General features: G+C 36.6%; 1 protein-coding gene across 1 annotated transcript; it reads right to left on the bottom strand.

Moving 5' to 3' along the window:
• Window positions 1-13,951: 13,951 nt before the first annotated feature.
• Window positions 13,952-23,888, bottom strand: LOC139708226 (uncharacterized). Its single transcript, XM_071620198.1, has 5 exons — window positions 23,620-23,888; window positions 17,841-18,114; window positions 17,177-17,409; window positions 16,057-16,342; window positions 13,952-14,621 (listed from the first exon to the last, which is right to left on the bottom strand). The coding sequence occupies exons 1-5, from the start codon at window positions 23,671-23,673 to the stop codon at window positions 14,362-14,364; spliced, it is 1,107 nt and encodes a 368-aa protein (XP_071476299.1). The 5' UTR covers window positions 23,674-23,888; the 3' UTR covers window positions 13,952-14,361.
• Between the last annotated feature and the right edge of the window lie 431 nt (window positions 23,889-24,319).

Here is a 24,319-nt window from a genome sequence, read left to right as displayed (position 1 = left end):
GAGCAACTACAATATAATAAAATTATGTAGGCCTATATATGTATATGTATATATATATATATATATATATATATATATATATATATAGTGTCTGTGCCATAATATTGCTACGGTACTATATATCATTAACTTTACATTCTAAAACAAGTACTGCTGATAGTATATATTTGTATACTGTGCCTGAATGTATCACCATCACATAATGATATATCAATGGCAAAGTGTACATTGTTCCTTTTTTTCCCGCTTAAAGACCATTAGCCCATATATTATATATTGCGTTCAATGATCTGCCCTTCCCAACTGGATGAAAGTCAAATTGACACATGTCCCGCTTTGTATCATTTTTTTTTTTGTTTTGGTGGAAATAAATAAACTATGGAATTGAATTGAATTGAGTTGGTATACATACATATACAGGGCACTCCCGTTGTAACGAACATGGTTATAACAAAATTTCGTTAAAACGAAGCAAAACTTCTAGTCCCAAAATTATTGCCATTAAAGTCTATGGTACAAAATTCGCTTATTAGGAACGCGGCCATAGCAAAATTTTTGTGATAACTAAATCTTTTCCGAGCGCCACTGATAAAGAAAGAATTGTGCTTCTTTATAACGAAATGTGGATCGCTTTCGAAAATAGGTAGCTGAACAAACATTTATATAGCGTCTCTGCATGAGTGAACGCTTCACATCACTGTGTGTTCGCTCCGTGTGTCATGCACAGTTTCCGAGGGGAACTTGCGTTATTGTTATACAATAATCTGAAATGAAACAAGGTTTGTTTCCGAAGGTTTATTACAAAACACAAAGGTTCTGATAACCCAAAATGTCCGTTAGTTTGGAAATGAAGAAGGGCTTATTATTACGAATATTTTGGCGTTATTCCACAGGTTCGTTATTAATGAGGTTCGTTAATCCGACAATGAAATATGGTTCTTATAACGACGGTTCGTTAGTCCGAATATGATAGAAATTCCACAAGTTCGTTTATCGGAACATTAAAAAAAAGTTTCGTTAATCTAAAAGTGAAAAATGTTGGTCCACTAACAAAACTTAGGAGTAACAACCTTATAATCATCTCAAGATTACAGAAACTTCGAAATAATTAACTTTTCCCATTTTTTTAAAAATTAACATACCTTCTTCGGAATAACGAACTGTAATTCATTTTCGGAATAAAAAACCTTCGGAACAACAAACCTTCGGAATAGAGAACCTTTCTCTGTTTTCGATTTACAAACCCTTGGAATGACGAACCTCATTTCATTTTCCGATCAAAGAACCTTTGGGAACCGAACAATATATTTCTATCTAAATTATGAACTTTCGGAATAACGAACCTTCGGAAGAGCGAAGCCTCAGATGAACAAACTTTCGGAATCCGGGAATGGTGAAACTTCGGAATAAGGAGTCTTCGAACGAATTTAGTAAGAAACGAACCTTTGGAATAGCGAACTGTAACCGAATCCCATAAAACCATCATTTTATATACATGTGTGACACTACAAACAACTTTATGCTCTCTTTTAGATGTAATATTCAAACGAAATTAAAAAAGGTACCATCCCATTTCACATAGCTTTCCAGTGCAGTGTATCATGAGTGTTCAACAAACAGAATAATATTATGATGTATTTGTGATTTCCTTGGTTTTGTTTTATATTGTATTAGTTCGGTTTTAGCGAAATTTCGTTATAACGGGAGTGCACTGTATATATATATATATATATATATATATATATATACATATATATACATACTATATATATATTATATATATCATGTATGTTTATGTATATATATATATATATATATATATATATATATATATTCCCACACCAAGACAACAAAAGGGCAAGAGACTCTTAATTTGCGTTTTCCGTGGTCTTTAATAAAGGAAAACATTTGTATTTCACAGCAGGTTGCCCAAAACCAAATTCCATAAATTGTCGATTCAAAACTGGTGTATTGATAGCAAGGTAATAAACCAACCATACGTTATACATACAGTGTATAAGATTAGAACAGGGAATGCGGTCTACTATTTTGGAAGGAAAACTTTTATGACCCTCTAGGCTTGAAAAATTAGCAGGCTGCGTCCAGCCTCTCGCCTAGCGAAGTTTACCAGAAGCAATAAATTATTTTGTCTCTCCGCCAGTGCGACTATGGCCGCACGAACGAGACAAACACAACCAGTGATTACACGCAGACATGCTAATCCATGTAGTAGTCTTGTCCCGGGAATAAATTGTTTTAACTTTCCCCATTTTCAATGTACGTTAAAACCTGATATGTAAATCGATTATGTAAAAGACAATAAGAAGTACTTTTGATAATAATTATATTCGTGGTTTCCTTGTTTTTGTTTTATATTGTATTAGTTCGGTTATAGCGAAATTTCGTTATAACGGGAGTGCACTGTATCTCTCTCTCTCTCTCTCTCTCTATATATATATATATATACATATCATATATATGTTTATATATGTATATACATATATATATATATATATATATATATATATATATATATATGTATATCGATTTTGTAAAAGACAATAAGAATGACTTTTTATGATGATTATTATATTCGTGGTTTCCTTGTTTTTGTTCTATATTGTATTAGTTCGGTTATAGCGAAATTTCGTTATAACGGGAGTGCACTGTATATATATATCTATATATATATATAAACATACATATTATACATATATATTATATGTATATATTATATATATATATATATAATGTATGTATATATATATATATATATATATATATATATATATATCGATTATATACAAGACAATAAGAATGACTTTTTTTGGTATACCCTGTATTTTTTCACCTTCTTTGCTGATGGAGTTAAAAAGAATAGAAGAAAGCCTTACAAAACTACGAAATTTTGAAGCATTTACAGATTTTCAGCCCAAATGATGTTTCTTGAACACGCAGTAGCGTGAGTGTGAATCTGTCGAATTCGGGTTGCCGCTCCTGGTTTGATTATTTTCTATATCAATTTCTTATTCGTTTTATTTTTTCTTCCTACAATTTTATTTTTAGTACACGCTGTTGTTGTTTCTATTTACCATATATGATTCATTCATTTCCATATTATAATTCTGGATAGAATATGAATTCACTATAGAATCAAATCGAATATTTTGATTACAGATTAGACATCATACGTAGTAATTACTGAACGGTATCTGAGCAGCTTTGCATCTTTTGAGCTATACAACCTTAGGATGACAAAGACAAGGAAGACCAAGAAATGGCATGCAGACGAGACTGACAAGAGATATCCATCAGTGCTAGCCACCAAAATTAGTGCTAACCAAAAGTGGGGGGGGGGGGCAGTTTGTAGTTCTAGTGCTACTTTTTCATCAGCTAATAAGGAAAAAAAAAGGCCTTCAGCAAAATTTCTGTTGCCACTTCGGGGTTTCTTCACCTGACAAGCAAAAAGGGTCTTCAGAGCAACTTTCTAGTGCTACTTCCAGGGGGAAAAAAGTATGTGTGTCGGGGGGGGGGGGGAGTGGTAACTCCTTCTATATTCCTATATTTTGTGCTAAAAAGGTATTTTTCGACGGATATACAAGCCTGATAAAAGCTAACTGGGTGTGGTTGCTGGTAGTGAATCCCTTCACAAATACCTCATTTTGCGACTGGACACATTGAATACTTAGTACCGTTTTACATCGACATATGTGAAGATGAAGAAAACACTCTGGATTTTTAGATTGGTAAATAAGCTTATTTTAACTTCTACTTATCCAGAGAGATTATAGGACAGAGACTGGGACCAGCGAGAGACTGAAGGCCAGCAGCATCTCATAAAGGTTGGGGATTTATCTCTTTCTATTAAGCCACATTATTGATGAAATATTCATTGTTTTATGGCGCCGCCTGGACCAGGGAGGTGGGAATCCCTGCCTGAACCATGTTTGTGCTTCCAGATGCGTGACTGACAATGCCATTAAACGCGACCTTCGGCGCAGTATGGCAATACACCTGAGTATTAATATAGAAGGTCGTAATAGTCACGATAATAAAGTTGAGATGCAGTGGGAATTCCCAACACAGTACAGATGCAGTGGGAATTCCCTACACAGTATGAATTCTTCCAAAATTCGTACTTTATGTACAATAACACTCCTTTGGTTCAATTGTCTAGAATTGTTATTTTCTGGTCCGAACACTCTTGCAAAATTATAAGGAACGTATATAAGGTCAAGTTCAAGTTGATTTATTTCACTTCCAACAAACAAATAATTAGAAACACAATGAAACACTCATATACACAGACGTCAGGAAATCAGTACCACAATGCGATGGACAGAATAACATTGTAAAAGAAATACAAATAAATTATCAGCAGAGATACAAATAACTATTACGTCACTGTGGTATAATGCATGAACAATAATGCTGGAAATGGAGAGGACTGCTAAAAAGCAGACCTTGTAGAATGCAGTCCCCTCATAGAGAAAAAAAAATGATTACAAAACAACAACAACAACAACAATGAATTTCCCTAGGCGGTAGTAAAAAAAAGAAAAAAGGAAAGAAAGACAGAGTAATACACACAAATACATGCACACATAAGGACGCACATTATCAAAAACAAGGCGGCTCTCTTGTAAGGAAAGATTGATGAGAGGATAGAAAGATACAGTAGTGAAGAAGGTAGTAGGTCCAAGGTGGACAAGGGGGGGGGGGGGGGAGAGAAGAGAGAGAAATGGTGGGTCATAACCAGGGCACTGGAGGTACAGAAGCATGGGCTCGTTGATGAACAAAGAGAAGTGAGATTAACGAAGCAACAACAGTTTTGAAAATCAAATGTAAAAAAAAAAGAAGAATAAATCATTATGCTTCATACGAAGTTTTTAAGTGATTCTTTAACTTTACAGAAAATGTATTAAAACTTAAAGCTTCTTTTATATTATTTTCAAGAGAATTCCAGAATTTGGTCCAGAAAAGGAGAATAAAGATTTTGCAAAAACCGTCCTAGTCAAAGCAAATGATATTCATGGGATTGACGGGTTGGATATGCGTGAACAGTTTCATTCTTTAAAAACATGGAATCAAACACAGGGGGGAGAGAATGGTTGGTGAGTTTATACATGAATTGTCCTAATGGCAAACGATAAAGGTCATACATTTTCAAAATATTATTTTCGTGAAATAAATTATTAGTATGACTTCTCCACGATTCGTGACAAATGATACGAAGAGCTTTTTTTCTGTGATAATAATGTTCTTTCTGTATAAGTAGAAAAAGTGTTTCCTCATGCGAGTATCCCATAGTTTAAATAAGGTAGTATCAAAGTAGAATATAACATAAAAGGTACATTTTTTTTTGGAAGATAGAATTTAACTTTGTTTATACTACCTATATCCTTGAGATAACTAGACATAAAGAATCGATGTGCAGACCCCAGGTAAGTTTATTGTCCAGAATCAAACCTAGAAATTTGATGGAAGAGACTTCTTCTATGACCGTGTTTTCCAGGAAAATATTTTTCGGTAAATTTTCCAGCGAATTACTGAACAGCATGCATTTAGTTTTTTGCAAATTTATTGATAATTTGTTCGCTCTTATCCACTGAAGTAACTTCATTAATTCACTATCTAAAGTATCAATTAATCGATCAGAATCAGAATCAGATAAAAACACATTAGTATCATCCGAAAATAATAAGAAAGAAAGGATGTTTGAAGAATTTGACATATCATTGACATAGAGAATAGATAAAAGGGGACCTAGTAAGCTTCCTTGAGGAACACCACAGTTAACATTTTGCGTAGTCGATGCATGACCGTTGATAAGTACAAATTGTTTTCTATTCGTAAGGTGACTCCTGAACCACTCCAAGGCCTTTCCTCTGATGCCATAATGTGATAATTTGTGAAGTAGTATGTTGTGGTCTATGGTATCAAAGGCCTTGGAGAGGTCTAGGAACAGGCGCGCCGGAAGCAGTTTTGGAAGGGGGGGGGGGGCAAATATTGGAGGGGGCTCACGATAGACCATACATAATTATGTTACACAATATACACATACACACACACACATATACACACATATTATGTATATATACATACATGCATATATGTGTGTATATATACACACACATACATATAACATCTTTATATTCATTAAAATCAAACACTATATGTTTGTTTTGTATCAAATGAAGGAAATAACACCTTTGAGGGTAATTCAAATGTAATAAATTTTGATAAATTTTGGCGCGCGAGAGCAGCGAGGGAGCCGAGCATTTTTGTATTTCAGCTTACAAAACATGGAATTCTTGTCATTTTGTTTCTTATTAGATCTTATAATTCTTATCAAGAAATAGTGACAGCCCTATAGATAACGATTTACGCCAACAAAGTGAAGACTTGAAAAAATACTCTAAATTAGTACGCGCGAGTGAGCAAAAAATTGCATATTTCCGCGTCATCATCACGTTTTGTTTTTATCTTTTTTTTTGGATAAATTTTGGCGAGCGAGCGCAGCGAGCGAGCGGATTTTTTTTTTTGTGTGTGTGTGTGTTTCAGCTCACAAAACATGGAATTGTCTTTTTTTTTTTGCTTATTAAATCTTACAATTCTAATCAAGATATAGTGACGGGCTTATAGATAACGATTTATACCAACAAACTGAGGACTTGAAAAAATACTCTAAATTAGTCAATAGGGAAAACGGCGCCAGGGGCAAGCGCGAAAATTGCGCCCCTAATTTCTGAAAAACCGTTCACCCCCAACCCCATCTCGGTAGGGACTTTAAAAAAGTCCACATTACACATTTTATATGCTTTTTCAAGCACATAAAAGGGGTCTTTTGAGGGTAATCTAAATGTAATAAATCTTATTATTAAATCTTATGAAATCTTACAATTCTAATCAAGATATAGTGACGGCCTTATAGATAACATATACCAACAAACTGTGAGGCCTTGAAAGAATACTCTAAATTAGTACGCGCGAATGAGCCGAAATTTGTATATTTCCGCGTCATCATCACGTTTTGTTCTTATCTTTTTTGTGATAAATTTTGGCGAGCGAGCGCAGCGAAACAATAGATCATGAACAAAGTTGAAGCCAAACATGAAGACGACCAGTCTTTGTGACGGACACCTGTCAGTAAAACAAGATAACATTTTTGTTGTGTATTACATATTCCTGCTTTAAGCTGTTTATAGAGAAGAAAAATGTTGACCAGAAGGATAAGTTTTAACAATGAAATAAGTCTTGGCAAAATATATCAACAAATGAAGAGTTTAAAAGATAAATATAAAGTGCACTACTGCACTATAGACGTCAATGTTCAAGTCAACTTGATAGGATGGTGTTATTTCACAAGTCACCACTCAAAACTTCAGAGTTAGCTTTCGTTTCGTATGACAGTAAGTCAGTAAAATACTATAATTCTGTACCTACGAAAGAAATACAGTGAAATATTTGTTCATAACATTTATCAAATACGCTAAATATTAGCTTAACAACAAATTTATTACTGTAGTGTAATTCACACCAATCTTGCTGCTTTTTCTTACAAGTTCGAGTAACACTGAACATGACAAAACTTGATAATTCTCTACATGACTTGTAGCCGAGGTTCATGTCGATTTTTCCTGATTACAATAAATTCAATTGAATGCAGTGGACACCCACGGGATCCCTGTCTGCAACATCTGACAAATAGACTCGTAGTTTCATCATGAGTGTCTGACTTATATTAATTTTGTAGCTTCTGTTTCATAGGTTAAGGTACAATTATCCTTCCTTCCTTCCTTTCTTTCTTACTTTCTTTATAATGTTCGTTCTTTTCTATTTCTTTTCTTTCGTTCTTTCATTGAAATTCATTAATTCTTTCTTTCTTTCTTTCTATCTTTTCTTTCTCTCTTTTTTTTTTTGGGGGGGGGTGCGTTTTGACCCTACCTTTTGCGTAAAGGGAGGAGGCACCCCATTTGTTTTGTGTTTTATAAGCTGGAGAATGACGACTGACGATTGTAGTGATAGGCCGGGGGGGGGGGGGGGGGGGGGATGGTGGCGCAATTTTTTGTACTTACCCAGCCTCTGGATTTACCCCAAATCGAAACTCGCCGAAAAAACAGATGAGCGGGGACGGGGGGGGGTTGAAACTATTTTCTGGGAGCGCTACCTACGTCAGGTGTCACATTTATAGTATCAACTAGCGGTGGAAGCGGGACGTATGGAAGATTTTTTTTCTCTTCTCAAGCACACGTATGAAAATTACAAAACAAAGAAGAATTTTTAAAAAGTTGCTTCAAAAGGAGGGTTTGCATGGGCCAGTTGTGCCCGCCTCTAAATCCGCCAATGCTTAAAGCTAACATTTTGATATTTACACGATTTTCCATAGCCAAAGGCCTCTAAAAACTGCAACGGTTACCGTTGAATGCGGTTGAGATAATCTGCTCACACGCAACGAAAAAAAGAATGTCTAAACATTTATGAGAGTCAGAATTACTAGTCTTAGCTAATAAATTTCCCTATTTGTATTGTACTTACATATTTAATATATATATATTTTTATTTCATTTTATTTATATTTATTTTTTTAAATAAACATTTATGAGAGTCAGAATTACTAGTCTTAGCTAATAAATTTCCCTATTTGTATTGTACTTACATATCTAATATATATATTTTTATTTCATTTTATTTATATTTATTTTCTTTTTTTTTTTGGGGGGGGGGGCAAAAATGCGTTCCCCCCCCCCCCCCCCGCCTGCCCCCACTTTTTGTATGTCCAGGAAGACTCCAATAGTATGATGAAATGTAATATCGCTTTCGAAACCCTGTCAAGGAAGGTAAGGATTGCATGAGATGTGCAATGTTTTTGCCGAAATCCGAATGGATGATGAGAAATGATCTTATGGGTGTCTAAGAACGTCAAAAGTCTGGTGTAAACAACCCTTTCTGATATTTTCGAAACAGAGGTTAGCAGGGATATTGGTCTATAATTAGAGGCATCTTCCCTTTCCCCCTTTTCATGGACAGGAATTACTTTAGAGACTTTCATAGCCTCAGGGACAACACATTACTTATAGACAAATTAAATACATATACAAGTGGATCACCTATATAATCAATAATACTTTTTAAAAGGGCATTATCAATGCCGTCATATCCAGAACTTTTTTTATCTTTTAAATTCCGAACTATATCTAATAATTCATTTCTATGCAAAGGCATGAAAAACAATGAACTAAAATTGGGGACTTCTAAATAATCTTGAAAATTCAAAGTAGTATGTGGAATTCAGAGGAGTATGTCGAGACGTATGGCCGAGAGGTTATAGGCGACGTCTCAGAGACGTGAGTTTGCACACGTGCCGGTTCGAACTTCATAAGAGCACGAAACATATTTTGGGCAAGATTACTTCCTATTTGTGAAAAATACTGATTAAAATTCTCAACTATTGAGGAAGCATCAACAAATGAATTACCATGTTTGATTGATGTAATACGGGGTTTGTCCTTATTTTTGTTGATAGCCATATTAATAACTTTCCAAGTATTTTGAATATCATGTTTAAACAAATTTATCTGATTAGTGAATTCCGCTTCTCATATCGTAATATTTGTGTGAGGACGTTTGTATATGAAGTGTATTTATCATGAGATTGCTGAGTACGTTTAATTTTTATCAGCATAATACAAATTATTTTTTCGATTGATTGATCGCAGTAAAGACTTAGATACCCATGGATGTCTAGGGGATCTTTTGTAATTTCTAGATTTCTTTTTTAACAACAGGAACATGCTTATCCATAATCGAAATTAAAGTACTCATAAAGAAATCATAAGCCTCATTTGTATTTTCGGTATTACATACAAAAGACCAATCCACATTACCGAGGTCATTTTGCAATCTCTCTATATTTCCAGGTGTCACCTTCCGGAAAGTTGACACCGGGTCGTTTATGGTATTTTTTTTTTTCTGAAGGGGTATGTGAGTGAAAATGGGGTAATGGTCTGATAAATCTGAAAGAATGATATCAGAGACCGGTAAGGGGTTAATAATATATTGCAAAATATATTATCAATAAGAGTTGCCAAGTGATTGGTTACTGGAGTTGGTTTGGTTATAAGGGGTAAAAAAGATGTGGACATCATAATATCAAGAAAAGATTGCGCAGTATTCATTGTTTGAAACTTGGATAAATCTATATTGAAATATCCCATAATATAACAGTCTTTATTATGAAATATTTGATTATGGAATAAAAATTGCAAATAATCAAAAAAATCTTGGGTGTTAGAATTAGGTCTATACATTATAAATACAAGTATGTTTTTGGCATGGACGACCTTGATTTCAACACATAATGACTCAACGACTCCGTTCATACAAATTAAATCTTTGTGTATAACGTAATCAAGGTTTTGTTTAATGTATAAACCAACACCTCCGCCCATTCTATCGCGTCTACTATTTTCTATAAAATCATAGCCTGGAAGAGAATATGCGGAAGCAGAATCCTGAGTAATCCATGTTTCAGTGAGACCTATATAGAAAAAGATATGTCATGAGTATTGTCCAGAAAACAACAAAAATTATCAAAATTCTTGTTCAAGCTCCTTATGTTCAAATGCAATAATGAAAAACAATCAGTGAGTCCGGTTAAAGATTTGAACTGATTCATCGTATAACACTTGGAACTTGTTATTATCCTCATTAAATTCTACATCTGTTTCATAAAAATCGAAATCATAAACAGCAGGACACTCATCATTTTGGGGGTCAAATACTGGACCTTGATAAAATATGTCAAATAATTCGTCGTTATTTATATTTTAGTGAACTGAAAGCGAAGTTTTCAATTCGCTTCATCTAGAATATAGAGGATGAATGGTAAGACCGAACTCGAGTCTCAGCGAGAACCATGCAGAGTGTGTTCGAGTGCACAAGGCAATGACCCAAGGAACAGAAGAAAAGGGATAATGGAAGAATGCGAGCATCCCTGTGAAAAGAATGAAGTAGGAATAGTAGAAGGGGGATGGGGAAGCAAGACCATGTTTGTGCTTCCAGATGAGTGACTGACAATGCCATTAAACGCAAGCTTTGGCGCAGCATGGCAATACTCCTGAGTATATAGAAAGTCATGATAGTCACTATAATAAAGTTCAGATGCAGTGGGAATTCCCAACACAGTACGTACTTTATGTACAACAGCACTCCTTTGGTTCAATTGTCTAGAATTGTTATTTTCTGGTCCGAGCACTCTTGTAAAATAATAGAGAACGTACATAAGTTTTAATATATGTATATATATATATATATATATATATATATGTATATATATATATATATATATATGTATATATATATATATATGTATATATATATATATATATATATATATATATATATATATACAGTTGACATACAGCGTAATTATTCGATTTCAATTTTATTTACTTTTTCATAATACCGAATGAAAAAAATACATAAAATATAAAAAAATGAAATAATTCATGGTATCCCACTAGGAAGAATAATAAGATATTGCAAACATATAGAACATAATGGTCGGTCTTATGAAAGTTGGAATCTGAGAATAACTGCTAAGAAATATGATGGAATCTTCTCTTTCTCTCTGTCTCATATAATATATATATATATATATATATATATATATATATATATATATATATATAGAAGAAAGAGTCTCAAGTACGCCATGGATCCAACGATTACAAATTTTTTTATTACAAAATTTTCGGTCTGCCTCAGACCTTACAACATTCGAAGTCCAACACATGGAAAATTCCAAGATGAACATTATATATATATATATATATATACATAGTGTCTGTGCCATAATATTGCTATGGTACAATATATTATTAACTTTAGATTCTAAAACAAGTACTGCTGCAGCAGCAGCTGATAGTATGTTTGTATACTATGCCTGTATACGATCACATAATGATATATCAATGGCAAAGTGCGCATTGTTCCTTTTTTCCGCTTAAAGACCATTTGCTCATATATTATATTGCGGTCAATGATCTGCCCTTCCCAACTGAATGAAAGTCAAACTGACACATGTCCCGCTTTGTATCATTTTTTTTAGTGGAAATAAATAAACTATGAAATTGAATTGAACTGAGTTTGTATACATACATATACAACAGTGCACTCCCGTTGTAACGAACACAGTTATAACAAAATTTCGTTATAACGAAATCAAACTTCTGGTCCCAAAATTATTGCCATTAAAGTCTATGGTACAAAATTCGCTTATGACGAACGCGGTTATAGGAAATTTTTCGTTACAGTGTACATGTATAACTAAGTCTTTTCCGAGCGCCACTTTCAAAGAAAAACAAAAGAATCGTGCTCCTCTATAACGAAATACGGATCGCTTTCAAAAAAAAAGTTGGCGGAACAAATATTTATATAGCTAGCGTCTCTGCATGAGCGAACGCTTCACATCACTGTGTGTTCGCTCCGTGTATCACGCACAGTTTCCGAGGGGAACTTGGGTTATTGTTATACAAAAATCTGAAATGAAACAAGGTTTCTTTCCGAAGGTTTATCACAAAACACAAGAGGTTCTGACAACCTAAAATGTCCGTTAGTTTGGAAATGAAGAAGGGCTTATTATTACGAATATTTTGGCGTTATTCCACAGGTTCGTTATTAAAGAGGTTCGTTAATCCGACAATGAAATACGGCTCTTATAACGACGGTTCGTTAGTCCGAAAATAGTGGAAATTCCAAACGTTCGATAATCGGAACATCAAAAAAAAAAAATCGTTCATCTCAAAGTGAAAAAGGTAGGTCCCCTAACAAAACTTAGGAGTAACAACCTTATAATCATCTTTACAATGCTTAAGATTACCGAACCTTCGAAATAACTAACCCTTCCCATTTTTTTTTTTATCAACACATTAACTTTCTTCGGAATAACAAACTTTAATTCATTTTTGGAATACAAAACCTTCGGAACAACAAACCTTCGGAATAGAGAACCTTTCTCAGTTTTGATTTACAAACCCTTTGAATGACGAACATCATTTCATCTTCCGATCAACGAAAAATACATTTCTATCTAAATTATGAACTTTCGGAATAACGAATCTTCGAAAGAGCGAAGCTTCAGATGAACAAACTTTCGGAATCCGGGAATGACGAAACTTCGGATTAAGGAGTCTTCAAACAAAACCTTTGGAATAGTGAACTGTTACCGAATCCTAAACCATCATTTTGCTTTTCATTTTCATTACATTTGTCATTCTTATTATTTCTATATGGTACAAAAAATCAACTAAATCACTTTCTGCAATATATACATGTTTCATAGCAATTCATGGCTGGTTTTGCACATGAAAGGTAACGAGATCATTGTGATAGAGAAGGGAAACATAATAAAAGAAAACAAAAAGTCAAAGTACAGGAGGATCCCCAGTAAGCCGAGCTTAATATTAGGGCCTCATGCACAAAGAAATAAGTAAACAGTTTTAACAAATTATCGATTAACTTAACTACAATTTTCTATATCATGTGTGACAATACAAACAACTTTATGCTCTCTTTTAGATTTAATATTCAAACGAAATTAAAATAGGTACCATCCCATTTCACATAGCTTTCCAGTGTATGATGAGTGTTCAACAAACAGAATATGATATATACACTGTCCATCGTACGTGGTTTCCTTGGTTTTGTTTTTTATTGTATTCGGTTATAGCGAAATTTCTGTATAGCGTGAGTACACTGTATATATATATATATATATATATATATATGTTTAGTATATATATATATATATATATATATATAATATAATATATATATATATATATTATATATATATATATATATACATACATTTCCATTACATATAAGACAATAAGAATGATTTTTTTTTGGTATACTTTGTATATTTTCAGCTTCTTTGCTGGTGGAGATAAAAAGATCAGAACGTATCTGAGCAGCTTTGCATCCTTGAGCTATATAACCTTAGGAGGACAAAGAAATAGAGGACCAAGAAATGGCATGCAGACGAGACTAGCAAGAGATATCTGTCAGTGCTACCCATCAACACTTGTGCTTACCAAAAGTGTGGGGGCAGTTTTTAGTTTTGGTGCCACTTCCTGGTTTTATCAGCTAACAGTTAAAAAAAGGCCTTCAGCGAAACTTCTGCTGCCACTTTCGGGTTTCTTCCCCATACAAGTAAAAGGGTCTTCAGCGCGCAACTTTCTAGTGCCACTTCAGGGGTGACTAAAATAAAGGGGGGGGGGGGGCAAAGTGGTTACATCCTTTGTATTCCTACATATCTTAAGCAAAAATGCCCCCCCCCCCATTCCGCTGGCCCTGCTAGCAACAGCAATTGGAGCGGCATCGGCGGCAGAAGCACCTAATGGGTGTTTCCGAAGCCTCATGGAGGAAGTCCCTCAAATCCCTCATCTGTCTACCGTCCATGTCTATCTCACCATCTTCTCGAGTCGACAGTCCACCGCAAATGAGTTGCAGCGACGACTTTCTGTGGAGTGTCGGATAGGTGTTCTCATCCAGCAATCCCTGGCGCTCTCCCCACTCATCGACATTATACAGGATAAACCCAACTCTCTTCTTCCCTGCAAAGTACAATCATTAAAGATAAAGACACGAACCCTCTGAAATAATTTCCCTCTTTAATCTGATGTCTTGCTTCGGTCGACAATGTAATAACGTACATGACTTTGAATGATTCAAGGCGGACTCAAATAGAATAGTGTATTTATAATTATAGTCGATCTGAAACGAAATATTGTTCACCATCAAATCTTAATTTCAACGGATATCACAGTCTATATTCTTGCCTATTTTTGCAAAATGTCACATTCTCAGTCAACAGTGACCAAGTAAAATGAATGAACTATACAAGAATCACAGTGCTAAGCATGATTTACAAGATTTTGCTTAATATTGTATAGGGTGATGCGGATAAGTATACACTAGCTGAATAATCATGTATGCTGCCCTCTGGTGGTTGGACTGAATAGAAATTAGCTCATGGGCTCACACCCATAAATATTTCACCATAGGGATGTGTGTTAAAAATCAAATTTCAAAAAATTCTGTAAAATAGCTGGGAGAAATGAGGTGTTTCAGCTTCACTAACCTGGATAAGTTAGATGTACCCTTTCATCCATCAAATTCTCAGGGTGGATAATTCAGTTCAAATTCTGTCCAGGGGTCCGAAAAGCCAGACTACGAGTTCTTGTCACTCAAAAACTCACCCATTTTCCGTACACGTACCCAATGAAATATAGTCCCCTCAAATTCCACCAGAAAAGCTTTCATCTTCTAACCAAAATTTTGTAGAGGAATTCATTTGTAGTGCAATTTGTAGAGGAATTCATACTCAATATCTACAGCTATTCAGTTTTTTGCCAAACTACATTATTGATTTTTAATTAATTTTTTTTTCTTCATCTATTTTGGTATCTTTGGTACGAATTTGTGAACGGGTCTGGGACATTCCATTGTATTTACGGGTGTGAGCCCTAATGTCAATGCACTTGCACTGACAAGATGGCAGCCTCCATGCAGAAACTTTCGGCGTGAAAATTGAGCTATTTTTTGGATTTTTGAGACATTTTTATGAAGTCTACTTGATAACTTCAGGGTGCATCCTCCGTTTAAATGGACAGGAGTTACGTGATAACAACAATGGCAAGGAACAAAGGTAAAAAGTCATTAAGGTAAATAAATTAGAAGTACTTAAACTTAAATAAAGAAATTTTTTCTATCCATTTTCATGTAAATTGTGTTTTATATGTGAAAAATATATATATATTTTAAATGTAGGTAGTGTATACTTATCCGCAGGTAGTGTATACTTATCCGCATCACCCTATAATTTTTTTTCCTTTTTTTTTTTGGGGGGGGGATACCTTCTCTTGTTGTTTAGTCTCAAGTGGTGAATAAAAGGTCTTCAGAGGTATGAAGCAATTACTGTGCAAATGTTGATAAAGCGGACTTTTAGGCATAGGAAAAATATAAGCAATTTGCGTCCCAGGAACATACCTAACTTGTATTTGGCTTTCCTCAGGAATTTGTCGTAAAGAGCGCCCTCTACGTCGGTAACAACCACACGCTGGTCCTCCAAAGAATGACAAAGCAGCACGACTTCTATGTCCTCGAAACTCTTCTTGCCTATCTTTTTGATGCTGAGGGCGTCGAGTTGACTGTATTTGACTTCACTCACAATCTCGGCCATGTCGATGCTAATCTTGCTTTTCAGTCCCTTGACTTCGCTTTCCTCCCCGCGGCTGCACAGGGAGAGAACCACTCTCTCGTCAGACTTGTGGTCCTGTATATTATGTCGTCGAGAAAGTTGGAAAGAAATAGTGAGAATAAATCGGAACGATGAGAGTATCAAATTGAATATAGACGCGAATGCGCGAGATACGAGATTTGTCGCTCTACGTACTTCACCTAATTATATTCAAAATGCTAAAATTAACTTTCAACTAAGGCGGTAAAGATTTAACCCTTTTGTGTGCCGTTGGTCAAATTTGCAGCAATCTTCAGACAAATCCGCCTATGGACAATAAACCAACATGGTAATCGTAAGATTTACAATTCAATAAAAACATTTTATGTTATATTGAGCTGATTTTTCGGTTTATGTCATAAATGTGTTTGATAATAACAGAAAAGTCACTTCAGAGTCATTCGATATTTGTAATCTTCCATTAGGTAGTAGGAAGCCTACGATCCGCGTATATGAATTATATGATATTTTTACCCAGCATGCTCAGGGTCTCCCCTCCTCTCTCCTGTTTTCTCTTCTCTTTTGTTACCCCCCTCTTGTCTCTCCCTCTTCCATTCCCACTCCCCTTTTCATTTCTGTTTTCTTTTCCCTCATCTCTCTCCTCTCCCCCTCTCTCTATAAGCTGGAATCAGGTGGTATGGTCAATTTCATACCAACCATAAGAATATAAGCAGCTCTGTCTGACCTGCTTTATCTTGAGGAGCATGAGACCCAACTTCAGCTGCCGTAGAGTTGGAGTTGGGATTTGTTTTATATTGGAAACCACTATTATACTAATATTAACTGCCAATACACCAAAAGCAGCCACAACACCAAGGAAACTCTTATGTTCTTGGTCCATATTGACATGGCAACACCAGAGTTTCTCACTGTTGCTCGTCTTGGAGAAGTTCTTCTGAGAAATTGCTCTGTCTGGACGAGACTGTCGCCGAAGAGCTCGGGAGAGTTGGGCCCCAGGTTCCCTGCCATCGCCACCAGAGAGGCGCAGGCGAAAGTTGTCGGTTGAGTGGTCTTCAAAAACCCGATTTGTTGTTTATATTTGTCGCTCGTGTCCATCTTCTCTGAGGGCATATCGTGCACTATCACACCGATGTTGTTCTTGCCTTTAAGGAATGAAACAATCTGAAAACTGTTAATGCCGAGTAAACAAAATATGTATTAAAACCGGGAGACAATACGGTTTCGACTTGTTGATATGAATGCAACATTCTGGCAAATAACATGGAGGGGAGTATCTAACAAGAGAATTTAACTATTCGTCAATATTTATAATTATGCACACTATCATCTATTTATTTATTAATTTATTTTGGTAAGTGTTGCGACTGCAGTGAACAATTTACGAACATGAAATGATCAGTCCGAGTTTCCTACACATATTCATCTATTTATTTTTCTTTTACCACATTAATACATCAAAAAAAAATCCGACGACGAATAACAAGAATCGAGGCATAAAAGCTGACTTCAAAAGAAAGCCATGTTATTTCTTCTTCTTCTCTTATTTTTTTTTTTAAAAGGAGGACTCCCTCACCGAGGAAACGCGCAGTCTTTGGCAGAAATTTGTCGTAGAGGGCGTCTGTCACATCGGTGATGGCCATTCTCCTGTTGTGTATGGAGTGACACAGGATCACGGCATCCACTGGGCGATCTCGGAACGAAAAATCGCTCACATCGTTATAAGGCAGTTGGCAGAACTGGATGTCACTGGCGAGGTGGCCGAACTCTCGAGTGATATAGTCAATGAATCCTTGCACACTGCTCTGCAGGCTGGATGTGCAGACTAAAACCCTGGGCTTCCAGTCCATCTACAAAGTGACATTGACACGTCTAAAGTTGACCCCGATACCAAATAATTTTGCAACAGATATACAAAACCTCATAAAAGCTAACAAGGTGTCGTTGGTGGTGGTGAATCCCTTTACAAAATAGGCCTACACCTCATTTCGCTGGTAGACACGTTTTCTTTTGAAGTTACCACTGTTTATATTTTTATTCCCTCTTACTTAAATGATACATCTAATAGTAATGTTCCCTATTCTGTAATTCATATCATTGTGTGTGCGCTTTATCTAAATATTGTATATTACTTTGGGTTGACCTCTGATAGGGCCTATTAGTAAGTATGTGCGTGGTTGGAGGTGTATGTGTGCATGTGTTTGAGTGTGTGCACGTGGGTGAGTTAATGAGCGATACACGCGCGCTTGTATTGTATAGTAATTTGAGTTTGCTTAATGAAAGAATTTGAGGTATTCATCAATATCATAATGAGCTCCCTCGTGGAGACTTATTTAGCTCCTTTGTGGAGACATAGAGGCGATACGAGCTCCCTCGTGGAGACTTGGTATATAATAATATAATGCGTTTTGTGTGCGTACTCGTTTTATGTTCTGTTTCCCGAGGAATATGTCAAATTGTCTTGTTACATCATTACTATAGTTTTCACGACTCACGAGGGGACTGCATTCTACAAGCTTGGCTTTTTAGCAGTCCCCTCCATTTCCGACCTTTTTTTCTTATCATGATTCAGTCACATTTTATCCACGTATTTCTTCAACTAGTATGTTTATTTATTCATGTAAACAAATGACGTGTATCTAAATTTCATTTGGAAATGTAAAAGTTACATTGTACTTAATTTGTTTATATGAAATTGTCATATTATATGCTTTGGCCGAAATGAAATAAAGATGAAATGAAATGAAATAATGTATATATATCCGTTGGGTATATATCCGTCGGGAATATATGGTTTGTTGAGGATCGAAAAGTGCTCAATGCTGTAAAGCAGAGCATATTAAACGTACCTGTGTTTTGGTGCCTTGTCTGCTACCGGCGGTTTCACGCTGTCGCGATCTTCAGGCAAACTGACAAAGTGGTGTGTTTCTGTGCTCATGTGGCGCGGTGGATCGGTTTGACGCATGGATGGTTTTTCTTTTCCGGTGTCTGCATGTGGATATAAGTTCGGACATTTTATTGAGAGCTTTTTTGTTTCTGATGATGATGGCCTTCTCATCTAGGCAGAGGTTGCACATGCCACTCCTTCTTCGAGTTAAGTTTGACTTTTTTCGGATGTCCCATGTCAGTGTGAAGTTTGCGCGTTTGTCTTTCAGGCTCCAGATGTATTTTGAGAGTTGGGTTTCGTTTTTGTATTTCTCGTTCTTGATGGATTTAACATGGTTCCTATATCTGTCCTTGAAGGTACCCCCCGCCAGTCCGTGGTAGCACTTTTCCTCATTGTCATGCTTGACGGTTGCTTTATACACAAGAGCCGTTTCCATGCATCTTCCTTTCAACGGGCATTGATCTTTTTGGCGGCAGTTGCATTTGGGTTTGGGATCGGTGTCATGTGACTTGGATTGTCCGATAATTCTTTGGTTGTGGGATTTTATGACTGCATCCATGTTTTTCATGCAGCTGTAGCTCACTTTTACCGTGTTCTTATTGAATATTGGGTTCAGCTTGTGCCCTTTGGGAAAGTGTTTGTTGATGAGCTTCAGAAATCTACCCCCACATTTGTCTTAGTCGCTGCATTGTAAGGTGGGTTGAACCACGTGATATTCCTGCTCCTGTTTTTCCTTTTTCTTCTCTTTCCCTCTTCACTCGGTTTGGAGTACTTGATGTCTTTCTCGTAACCCCTTTTTTTTTCAGGGCTACAGTGGCGCTGCGTTGTGGAATATGTCTTCGTTTGAAGATAATGGCGATATGCGTTTTTCAACTGCTAAGGGTATTTGTGTTAGTGTAGAGGGCGGGTGGTTGGAGTCCCTATTGACGTAGAGGGGGGTGTCGTCTGGTTTCCTGTACGGTTGGAAGGTGCCAGTGTCTAGATTGAGTGTGACATCGAGGTAGTCCACTACCTTGAGGTTGGTTTGGACAGTGATGCGCAGACCGAGCTCATCAAAGACTTTAATGAGGTCTTTTCGCGCCCTATCGGCTCTACTCCCAGAGGCTCTCCTGAGCACTGCTAGCCCATCGTCTCGGTATAATCCTACGCTGTGTGTGTTCAGTTTTTTGTTCATGAGTGAGAGTGCATATAATCCAACTAGTTCGCATATATCGGCTCCGTCAAAAGCCCCCACAGAAACATCGAACTGTTTTTGTTCCTTTTGTTTTTCCCATGCTTTGTTGTTGTTGTCAAACAGGAGTGTCCTCCTCGCGTGCATTATTGTTTCTATCTCATCCTCTCCTACGGTGGTGAATTTCTTGGCCCAGTTCAGACAGGTTGACAACAGTTCGATTGAGATAGAGGGGTAGAAGTCCACTATGTCAAATACAATGAAGGTCAGGGACTCTTTGTCCGGGAGTTTGTTGAGCACATCGGCTGTGTTGGTCTACTGGTTTGGGTTGATTTTGTCTCTTATTTGTTTGTTAATGCGATCGAGCATTATTTTACTAACGCGGCCTAATTCTGGCTTTGTGGGGTTAATCAGTCTGACCTGGGGCTTGTTGAAATCATCCTTGTGGTCTTTTAGCGTAACAAAGGCGGGTTTTTCCATCGTAACGTCCAACCTGTCACTGATGCGTAACTTTTTTGCAATTAGCTCAGATTCCTTCTTAATGTCTGCAATTACTTCTTTCTGTGCAACCTTGTATTTTCCGGTTATATTCTCATTCAGAAATTTCTCATAACTCTTGGGGTTCATCAAATACACATTCCTAGTTTTATCAGCGTGGACAAACACTTTTTCCGATTTGTATATGCGTTTCACGTCCTTGTGGAGTTTTCTTTGGAATTGGTTATTTACCTGCCTGAATTCCAAGTCGTCTCCAATGGCCAGCAGGTCATTTTCAAAGCCTATCATCTCTTCTATTTGGGGTGGTGAGCGTTTGGATTTGAATCCAAATTTCTCCCTGGTTTCAAATTGATCATTTTCACTTTCACTTTGGCCCGCGCAATCACTCGCTCCGAGGAAGAAATGAGCTGTCCATCTCATCCTCACACGAGCACAGAAACACACCACTTTGTCAGTCTGCATGAAGATCGCGACAGCGTGAAACCGCCGGTAGCAGACAAGGCACCACTGAAACCACAGGTACGCCTAATATGCTTTGCTTTACAACATTGAGCACTTTTCGATCCTCAACAGACCATAATATTCCCGACGGATATATACCGAACGGATATTTTCGCTCCCCTGTCCGGTCGAGCAGGTGAGGATTCACCTAGTGTTCTGTGTGGCTCAATGGATCGGTTTCATGTGGATTATTCCGGAAAAAACATACCGCGCCACATGAGCACAGAAACACACCAGTATATATATAAATAATGTATTAGATAATCTTGTTTATATCTCACTATCATTTATAATGTTTTTTTTATGTTAAGTGCTGTCAGGGGCAAATTATTTGTATATATAGGGTCCCATTTTCTCTCTTCTTTCTTCCTATAAAACAGCAACGTTTTCTTTTGAACCATTTGATAGGGGAACACCGTTTCACATCGACATACGTGTTTAGATGAAGAAAACACTTTTTTTTTAGATTGGTAAAGGTACTAATCTAGAAAAAAAATCGTAGTCTTTCTCTTCCTCCTCTTTTTCGTCCTTTTCTTCTTCTCCTCTATGAGTTTCTCGTGGCAGATTACAGGTATGAAACTTGATGTGCATAGAACACATAGTGGAGTATGCTGGTCTATTTGTGTAGACTAGAGCCGATAGCAGTCCACCTTTCATGTAGTGCAGTGTTAATGTCTTGGAGGCTTGCCAGTTTCTCCGCCCTTTGGACTCTTTATTACGCCATGAAGTTAGCACACCTCGTTTAAAGGGATCGTATAGTTTTGATTGAGACCTAATTTCAGGTTTCTAACATTTTTTTCTTCCTTTTCTTTTTCTCCTCTTTGTATCTCGTGGCATATATTCTATACACTGTACTGCTATGAAACTTGATGTGCATAGGACACATAGTGGAGTATGCTGGTCTATTTGTCAATAGTTTTACTGGGCTCACACCTGTAAATAAAATGGAATGTCCCTGACCGCTTCGCGAAATTGTGCACAAGATACTAAAATAAATGAAGAAACAAAAAATTAGAACTCAGAAATGCAGTTTGGCAAACTGAAAAGCTTCAGAAATTGAGTATAGATTCCGCTGCAAACTGTACTTTGATTGGAAGATGAAAGCTTTTCTCATGGAATTTGAAGGGATTATATTCTAATGGGTGCATGTACAGAAAATAGGTGATTTTTTAGTGAAAAGAACTCGCAGTCTGGCTAAGCGGACCCTTGGACAGAGTTTGAGCAGAAGAACCCCCCTTGGAAATTTCATGGATGAAAGGGTACTAGTATATCTCACTTATCCTGGCTAGTAAAGATGAAAACACCTCATTTCTCTCAGCTTTTTTTACACAATTTTTTGAATTTTGAATTCTAACACACGTGTCAATATGGGGAAATATTTTCCCGTGTGAGCCCTATAGCCGAAAGCAGTCCCCTTGTCACGTAGTGGTGTTAATGTCCTGGAAGCTTGCCGGTTTCTCCTCCCTTTGAACCCTTTATTACACGGTGAAGCTAGTGCAGCTCGTTTAAAGGGATCGTATAGTTTTGGTTGAGACCTAACTTCAGGTTTCTAACCTATTTTGGTGAGAAATATCTTATGAAATATGTGAAAGCTAGAGCATGTAATTCCAAGAGAGACTCAAAATCTATTTGAAGAAAATAGGTTTTGAAATGGCTGAGATATCCCAAACAGGACTATCCTGTAGGAAAGGAGGGACCCACCTTATTATAGGATCGCTTTGTTTTAATTTGTTTTGGGATGTCTCAGCCATTCCAAAACCGAATTTCGTCAAGTAAACTTTGAATTCGTCTTGAGTGTAATGGTTTCTTTGTATCTCGCAAAAAGTTAAAAAATCCAATCCTCATCTCCACCAATACTGTATGATTCCTTTTAGTGGTGAACACAATCGTGGCCAAGCCATATCAACCTGTTACTTCACGTTCCCTCAGTGTAAAGCAAAGGTTATGCTATTGAACGGTATAATAAAGTTTGTGTAGTAAATTGTGTACTACAGTGTCTTTTAGCATGAAGCGAGTCAGATTCATAAGCTTGGAATAATAATAGTGACTGGACTTTTAAAAAAGAAGATACGACTGCCAATCGCCAATTGGTAGTGGCCATCATCAGGAATTCACACGTTGCGTGATTTGAACTTCTGATCTTGCATACCCTGTATGTGCTTTGAGTGCCTTAGTTATAACAGAAAAGCCCATGGCGCCGTACACACTGTTCAATGTCCAAAGTCCCTGACACAGTGGGGATCTAATACGTACAGTATAATGTCCTTGCACAGATATAACAATGTCATAATGCCTTACCTGCGTCGAAGAACGTTGTTTATCAGTTTGCTCTGTCTTTACATCATCCGCCATGGTTCACCCTCGGCTGGAGGTATTAGCATTCGATCGATTGAAGAAGCTAGCTTATTTAAACTTTTGCGTATCCAGAGAGATAGGACAGAGACTGTGACCGGCGAGAGATTGAATGCGACCAGCGTCTCATAAAGCTTGGCGATCTCTCTCTTTCTATCAAGCCACATTATTGATGGAACATTCGTTGTGTGATGGCGATGTCTTCAATGTGTGTGCTTCCAGATGAGTGACTGACAACCCCATTAAACGCGAGCTTCGACGCAGCATGGCAATACACCTGAGAAGAAGGTCTTAAAAGTCACGATGATAAAGTTCAGCTGATGCACTGGGAATTCCCTACACAGTACGAATTCTTCGTAATAACTACTTTATGTAACAAATTCTTCGTAATAACTACTTTATGTACAATAAGACACTTTTGGATCAATTACAATTCTCCAAAGTTGTTACACTCCGGTTCGAACACTCCTGCAAAATGATAGAAAACGTATATAACTTTTTAATTCATATAATTATGCAGCTGTAGGTCGATACTAATACATATACATACATACAGTTGATAGCGTAATTACTCGATGTCATTTTCAATTCATTTTTTCATAATGAAAAAAATACATCAAATGTAACAAAATGAAATAAGACATGA

This window comes from Diadema antillarum, unplaced genomic scaffold (assembly GCF_040938485.1).
Source record: "Diadema antillarum isolate AM-2024a unplaced genomic scaffold, OU_Dant_1.0 seq00001321_RagTag, whole genome shotgun sequence".
In the NCBI taxonomy this organism is placed as follows: Eukaryota; Metazoa; Echinodermata; class Echinoidea; order Diadematoida; family Diadematidae; genus Diadema; species Diadema antillarum.
Note: the sequence above shows the minus strand (reverse complement) of the source record. Positions and strands in the feature narration are given on the sequence as shown.